The sequence below is a fragment of the Thalia democratica genome, chromosome 9 (assembly GCF_965202585.1).
Source record: "Thalia democratica chromosome 9, ktThaDemo2.hap1.1, whole genome shotgun sequence".
Classification (NCBI taxonomy): Eukaryota; Metazoa; Chordata; class Thaliacea; order Salpida; family Salpidae; genus Thalia; species Thalia democratica.
This window is the reverse complement of record NC_139173.1, coordinates 15,098,624-15,106,334: the sequence shown is the minus strand read 5'-3', so window position 1 is coordinate 15,106,334 and position 7,711 is coordinate 15,098,624. Positions and strand designations below refer to the sequence as shown.

General features: G+C 23.7%; 1 protein-coding gene across 8 annotated transcripts in view; it reads left to right on the top strand.

Annotated features, from left to right (window-relative positions):
* Nucleotides 1–374: 374 nt before the first annotated feature.
* LOC145844025 (uncharacterized) overlaps nucleotides 375–7,711 on the top strand; it is a 55,000-nt gene continuing 47,663 nt past the window's right edge. For 2 of the 8 annotated variants that reach the window (XM_082951348.1, XM_082951344.1), the window contains exons 1-6: nucleotides 375–1,791; nucleotides 1,853–1,885; nucleotides 2,784–2,879; nucleotides 3,313–3,381; nucleotides 5,392–5,601; nucleotides 5,784–5,855. In XM_082951348.1, coding sequence (XP_082807474.1) covers nucleotides 1,774–1,791; nucleotides 1,853–1,885; nucleotides 2,784–2,879; nucleotides 3,313–3,381; nucleotides 5,392–5,601; nucleotides 5,784–5,855 — 498 coding nt within the window. In that variant the 5' untranslated portion in view covers nucleotides 375–1,773. The remainder of the gene's footprint in view (nucleotides 1,792–1,852; nucleotides 1,886–2,783; nucleotides 2,880–3,312; nucleotides 3,382–5,391; nucleotides 5,602–5,783; nucleotides 5,856–7,711) is intronic. The other 6 variants (XM_082951346.1, XM_082951345.1, XM_082951343.1 and 3 more) reach the window with 5 other exon arrangements.

The window sequence follows — 7,711 nt, the reverse complement described above, 5'->3', positions numbered from 1 at the left end:
AATTTGTAAGTTTTATTTTAGTTTATTTTTACAAAATATTTCCCATTCCAAGTCGTATTTTTTCATGTCATTTAAATTCAGGACGAATTCTAAGTATCAGTGAGATAATTAATTTTAGTCATCATTATTTTCTTAATAGTTAAAAAAGTTAACTAAATAGTTGCAATTAAGTTTATTGGGTCTAACATTTTTACCTTTATAATATTTACGAAGTTTTAAACATTACTATGAAATATAGCTTTTTACTTATCAGAAATAAAATTATTAATTTTAGGTTAGAAAAAGCGTTTAAAAACATTAAATAAGTATACACTGAAAAATTACAAATAAAGTTTTTCAAATTTTGTAAGTACGTGAAAAAATATCGGACCAACTTACTTTATTTGGAATTAATTAGTTTACTTCTTTTGTTCTATGAAAAATAACGATGAATAAAACTAATAATTTTTCAAGAATATGAATCCGTCTCTTTAAATTTTATATAAAATTTGATAACTCTGTGCCATATTTTTTGTTCGTTTTTAAAGGTTGTTTTATGATTCTGGTATCTATTTTTGTAGTACTAGTCTAGTCTACGTAAATTTCTATGTGTTGTCCTTTTTTGTGGCTTTATAACGAGGTTTCTTGCAAAGCAGTTACTATTTAGTGAACATAGGTCGTTTCTGCTATTACAGGCTCTTTTATTTTACATAAATTACTTAGTCTGTATTGATATTACTAATTTTGAATTATTAATACAACTGTACGATAATTTTAACATTTTTCTGTTTAAAATCTTTTGAATAAGATGGATATGTCGAGGCGGTAGTTTTAAAAATTACTTCTTTATATTTTTAACTACATTAATTATAAACAGCGTTTTCTACTTTAATTGTTTTTTTTAATTACTTTTTAAATAAATTTTAGTCAATTAAAACTTTTGTTTTTATACTTTCAAACTGATGAGGTAAGAATACTTTAACATTTTTTGCTAAATTTTTATTCCTTACAATTTGAGAACACATAAAAAAAATAAGTGTTTACTAACTAATCCATGGATATTTATAGAGTAAAGAAACAAAAACAAGAATTATTTTTAAAGATTAATAAGATATTGATTATTTTGATTTAAAAATTTCGTTAAATTATAAAAAAAATCACTACAGAAAACTGTTTTTAATGCTTAGTTTTGTATTTTTACTTTTTAAAAGTGTATACATTTTTAGTAATTTTATTTAAGAATATTAATTTCTTATCTAGTTTTAATTTAAAAAGCCTGACCACAAAAAACATCGGCGAAAGTCTACCAGACCAAAGTCTGGACTTACTTGTGCCGTGAGACTAGCTTAAGCTAACAAATAAATTCGATCATTAGACCACAAGCTTTCAGTAGACTGAGCCCCGGCTTTCGTTTTTGATGAAACTACCGAAAGTCAACCGAAAGTCAAACGAAAGCTTGTGAGCTGGCGTGTAGGTTACTGGCCGAAAGGTATTTCTATTTATCCAAGTCCTTTAACCTAGTTTAGGAGCTTCGATTTCTTTATCGTGCTAAATAAACTATGAATTACTCATACTCAACAGGAAGTGTGCACCGAAGAAAAAATGCGTACTCAATTAAAAACTTGCCTTTTAAACTAATATGAATAAACAAAAATAACTATAAACAGCATAGTTTTTAAGTAGACTAATTTAGTTTCAAACAAACATTGCTAAAGGTTTTTTAGTTGTAAACTAGTCAAAACTTTACCAACTACTATGAACTAATACACAACTTATTAAAAACAAAACTAGAATATGTCAAGTCCTGTGGAGGTAAGTTTTACTTAATTTGTTTTAATTTACTTTGAAATACTAAAATAAACAAAACCGACAGAGTCCAAAGGAAACGCGAAGGCAAGAAACAATGGTTAGTTGTGTTTTAATGATTTTGACTTATTTTTGCAAGACACAAAAAACAACTTTTACAACCATACTTTATTATAAAATTTGTTAAAGTTTAAAAATATATTTATCTTTACGCATTTAGTACTATTTTAATAAAACTAAAATTGGTATAGTTAGTTCTTATGTGACTACTTAACAAGCTTACTTAAGTTTTAATAATAATTGATTTTAATTATTTATATTTATCTTAGTCGATAACAGAAACTTTATTTTACCTTTATTTAAAAGATTTACGCACAAAAAACGCCTAAAATTAAATCTATAAATTTCTAAAAGAATACTTAAGTTTTTAAATTAGTGTGAACTTAAGTAACAATGTTGTATCTCTGTCTTAAGTAGATGTAATTTTAATTTTTTATGTTATACATAGGAGTTATAAACTTTATTACACTAACACATGTTTCTGAGTGGTAATCCATAGGTTAAATTAAAACATGTATTAGTGTAATACAGAAATGATAATGTATAATTTGCTATCATTATATGTTCCAGTGAACTTGTTTCGTTAGGATCTTTTGTTAACAAACGTTTAAATTTATATTTTTGAATAGCTAAAAATAATATTATAAAGAAATTTTTTTAACAATTTTTTTCAAAAAAACAAGAAAAAACTACTCACATACTTCTTTTAAAGTTACTTTTTTTATAAGTTTTTACTTAAAGTTTTTAACCTGAACTATTTAAAAATTAATAATTTTAACAGAGATATGCACAGTTCATTTAAAATTGAAAACATCTTCTATAAAATTATAAAATTAAATATAAATTACGTATACTAGTTTGAAAAACGAAGTTTTTTTTTAAATAATCAATACTGTGTGCTTAAATTAAAGGTATATATTAAACAAGCTTTGTTTTAGTTTTCTCGTGCCCAGTACACACAAGATTCAAAGTATAAATGGAAATCAACAAATAATGGAAATATTGATATGTTTGTGATGGAAAGAAATGAAAGAGTAAATTAACTTTTGATAAATAATGAGCAGTTAAAAATACAAAAACGATGTATCTAAATTGATCTATTTAAACATTTAAATCAAATTATGTAAAGTTTTAGTTTTTTCAAGGTTATTACTAAATGTTAAAAATTTTTATAACTATAAAATGAGCAGAATATCTTATTAATTCAAAATTAAAACTTTTAATTAATTCAAAATTTCTTAAATGATTATATTTTATAATTCAACCAAGAATAAAGTTCAATTTTAAGCAAAGTATTTGAACTTTAAAAATAACGAAATCTAAAAGAAAAAATAGAAGATAGTATAGCTTTAAGTTAAACTAATTTCAAAACTATATACTATAAAAAGTTAAACCGAATGAAAAAATTTTAAGAATTGATAAAAAGGATTAACTTTAAAGTTATATTCAATAAAAATTTTATTACAGCATCTTACTTCATTACAATGGAAGTGGCAGAAATCAACACGGTCTAAAAAAAGAATGTTTGAAAAAGAGGTTTAAAGCAAAAAACATTTAAAGCATGTATTACATTCAAATTAAAAAACTTTTAATTATAAGTTTAAATGAAAAATGTCGTCAAATACATAGCATTTTTTTATTAAGTAAAATTTTTTCAAAACACACTTATCAACTACTATTGTGTTTAACTAAGCTATAGAATATAATATTCTATGTTCTACTTAATAAAAAAATGCAATGTATTTGTCGACATTTTTTATTTAAATTTGTATCCCAAAAAAGTCAATCATAAATTTGTTTTCAAAAAGTTTTTAATATACTTTTCTTTTTTAAACGGAACCGTAAAAATGTTGCTACCTTTCACTGCAAAAAAAAAATTATAACTAAACTGAGTTTAAGGTACCAAGTAATGAAAGCACAACATTGGTAAAACCCTGTATAGTTTGTATTCGTATTAAAATCAATGTAGGTGGTACTTAAATATTTATATGTTAGATTTTTTTGAATTGGTAAAAAAAAAGTTGAATTGGTTTTCCTTTCTTTTGTTTATCGAGATTTATAGACTTAGAAAATCGTAGGTAAGATTTAACTTTTTTTTTTAAACTAAGAGTAATAAAACCTTGCTTATCTAAATTTAAACCTAAAGTATAAAAAAAAAGGTGGGTAAATAATCAAAACTTTGAAATAAATATAAATTTCAAGATTTTAATTTTTCTAATTATAATCTTTGGCAAAAAGTATTCAAAAACAGTAGGGCTCCTGAATTAATTTTGTAAGATCAAAAAATTGCAGCATAACTCATATATATAGTCCTGGACAAGACATTAAACTTTATACTGGTGTAGGATTCAATAACCGAAAGGTTTTTTCGTACACCTGGTCCTTTAATCAAAGTTTTTAAAGATTTATTTTTGTTACTCACAAACAACAAAAATAAAAACAAATATTCATTTACTTTTGAATGTAATAGATTTTGACAGCTATTTTAAAGAATTAATTCTGGTTGATCTACCATAACTATACAGTACACATATACAAGGACAAAGTTTATTAAAACTTTCAGAAACTATTGCGTGTTTCGCAAACCTATTGTGACACCATATTATAAAGCTTATTCTTTTTAAAGCTTACTGATAACTTTAATATTTTATAAAGACTAGGTAAATTTATGCTATAGTTAGTTATCTTTATGTTTACACGTTTAAAAGCTCCACATAGAAAAAGTCTTTTAGAATCATTGCTGACTTTGATAGTCTCGTTTCGTCAAAGCGTGGTTTTTAAAGTCACCAGGTAAACCAGACTTCGTTTGAGGCTGTAAAAACTGTACTATAGAAAAGTGATTAATTTAAGAAAATGAGCCATAGAAATGAGACGCACTGGTTACAAAAGACTTTCTGTGGATTTTATCAATAGCATTGCCCTATATACATCATAACGTATACAAAAACAAATTATGCACTACTAAAATTATGTCAATTTAAGTATTAGTTAAGCAAATCTGTCAGAAAGTCAAAATGCTAGTATCTAGGCGTGATGTATTAATCATAATCAAATTAATAATTTAATTAAAAGAAATAGTTGTCATGAAATCTTGTAGCCTGTCTTTTGTTTGTTCCTGTCAAATTTATGTTCATAAAAACTTTTTAATCTTTTTCTTTCCAATCTTTTTAGTATTTAAATTTTAGTTTTTCATATAAAATTTCTGTTTTAATAAAACAATTAATCTTTTTTTACTAAAGATAACCTGCTCTCAAACGTTTTTATTTCAAATAATAATCTGTATTTAATTTAAGATACAAAGTTCTTTGTTCGAAAAACTATTTTTATATCCTGCCTAGAATATAAAATAAAAAAATTGTTTGTTCAATGCGGGTTAGATACTCTTACGCTTAAAGTTATTTACTTTTTACATTATATTAAAACTATAAGATTATTTAACTTAAAATCAATAATAAATATAAAATATATTGAAGAAAATATTACTCTTGACATTCTATATATTTTAGAATAATTATTTATTTTATCTTAATACTCTAACTTTAATAGAAAAATCAAAAAAACTTCTCCGAATCTCCTCACTTTAGTTTTCCAAAAGAACATTTGTCAACGTACTCTAGACAACACGGAAATTTAAACTTTATTTATGATCCCAGTTATGTGCAAAAGCTGCAAGAAAATAGACGTTTTATGTACCATCCAGCTTCAAATGATCTTTTGTACCAAAGTTATCCTGCAACACCATACTTAACTAGTCAAGTAAGTCATTCTAGGAAAACCTGATTTTCTTATACACTCAGTTATTTAAACAAAATAATATATATTGTAAAATTTATAATAAATTTTTATTTTATGATTCGACAGAATAAAAACTAAAAAGCTTAAAAATGATCAATTTTACAAGAACTTACTAGTATAAAACTTTAGTTTACAACTTTTAGCACCAAGGTAGATTTGAATATGCTGATCCATGGCTATTAAAAAAACAAACTCCTTACTACTACGGAAATGATGTTAGTAATACTTATTTGTTTTATCAGTTACAGCTATTTAATTTTACAATGTTAAGAATACTTGTCAAGCAATAAACTTTAGATTTAAATCAAAAAGCTGCATTCTACATCGTTTTTTTTTTAACATCTTTAAAAAGAATAATTTTAGTAGATAAAAATAAAAGCCTAAAATAAGTTAAAAACCTTAAAGAGTTAACTCCATTTGTCACTAACTTTTTTAAATTATCAAATAAAAGTTTTTACTTTTTTTAAACTGATTTCATTAAAAACTTTCATATATACTTTTTAGTCTATTGATTCCCAATTAAATAGGATGTAGGCATAGTTTTGTTCATACAATTTACTAAACAATTACTTAGAACAAAAACTAAAAAAATTAAACTTTACAAATAAACAGTTTTTCAAGCTATAAACTAACTTGTTTAACTCGTACAATACTATTATAAGTGGTATAACTATTGAAATAAAAATAACGTCCAACAAACGAATTCACACTTTTTATTAACATTTTACTTGCGGTTAAAAGCATTATCGATTATTTTTAACTGTCTGCTTTATTTAAAGAAAAGTATTAAAAAAAAAAAGAAAAACTGAGCAATAATAATAAGTTGTACACTAACAATTAAAATAATTTATACTCACTTTTTGTTTTAAATAACTTATTAATTTCTATAACTTCTTACATAATACTTTTAAAAAGTCTAAAAAGTATTTTTTATTTTAGTCAGCAGTGTACTAATTTAAATAAATAAAAATAATTTTACTATGTAAAATGTGTAATTCATATCATACCATTATAGTTAAGTTTTATTTGCTTATTAAACATTAGTAAGTTTGGTTCAATCTACAACTCTAAATAGAATAAAAATGTACGTTTTCGATTTATTTATTTGGTATTTTCGTACATATTAATAATATATATACAAATTTTAAATAAAAATTATATATAGATACACTTTAAAAAATCTTGAAACTACTTTAAATTAACTATATGTGTTTACAAAACTTAATAAAAAATTCTAATGGTTTTTTATTTATTGCCTTATATTTATTGAAAATATTACTTTTATTAAATTACTTAATATTTAAATAGCTTCTAAAGTTTTTCATCTTCCTTAAAAAACCACTCAAGTATATTACTGAATATAGAACCTAGCAGGGGCGTAGCGTGGGGAGGGACACTGGCGCAAGCGTGCCACCAAAAAAAAGAAAAATGTAAAAAAAGAATGTAATATCTTTATCCTTTATAATTTATTTTTTCTGCTTAATTTGCCTTTTTTTTAACTATGTTTATCTAGTATTCAAAAAGTTAAACGAAATTTTGAATACCAATTAGTGACAATTTAGGAAAGTACATGTTATTACTCAATATACTGATTCGGTGCGTAATTGCAAATGTGCACCGATGTTGATGAAAAACTCCATAAGAAAATTTTTTATAAGTTTATTAACTTCATAAGAATTTAGACTTAAAAAGTACGCAATTAATATAGCACACCTTATGGCAGCTTATTTTTCTACAAAAAGTTTACAAAAATACGTTACGCTTAAAGAAAAATTAAACAATTTTACAATTTTTTTTTATGCTACATTCTTTAGACTACTGCTAGTTTTCTGAACTTTATTTTTATAAACATACAAGATAAGCGTGTCGGCCTATGAGAAATAAACTTTGTTTGTGATTTTTATTTTAAACAAATACAATCAAATTAATTAAATTTAAAAAGTATACTTTTGACTATTTTACAAAGTTGTAATAAATTGTAATAACAGTTATAAAGTTGGTCTATTTTAACTTCTCTGTAACTTTATTAAAATTATGTGCAATGAGGTGTTGTTATCACTGTTGTATTGTA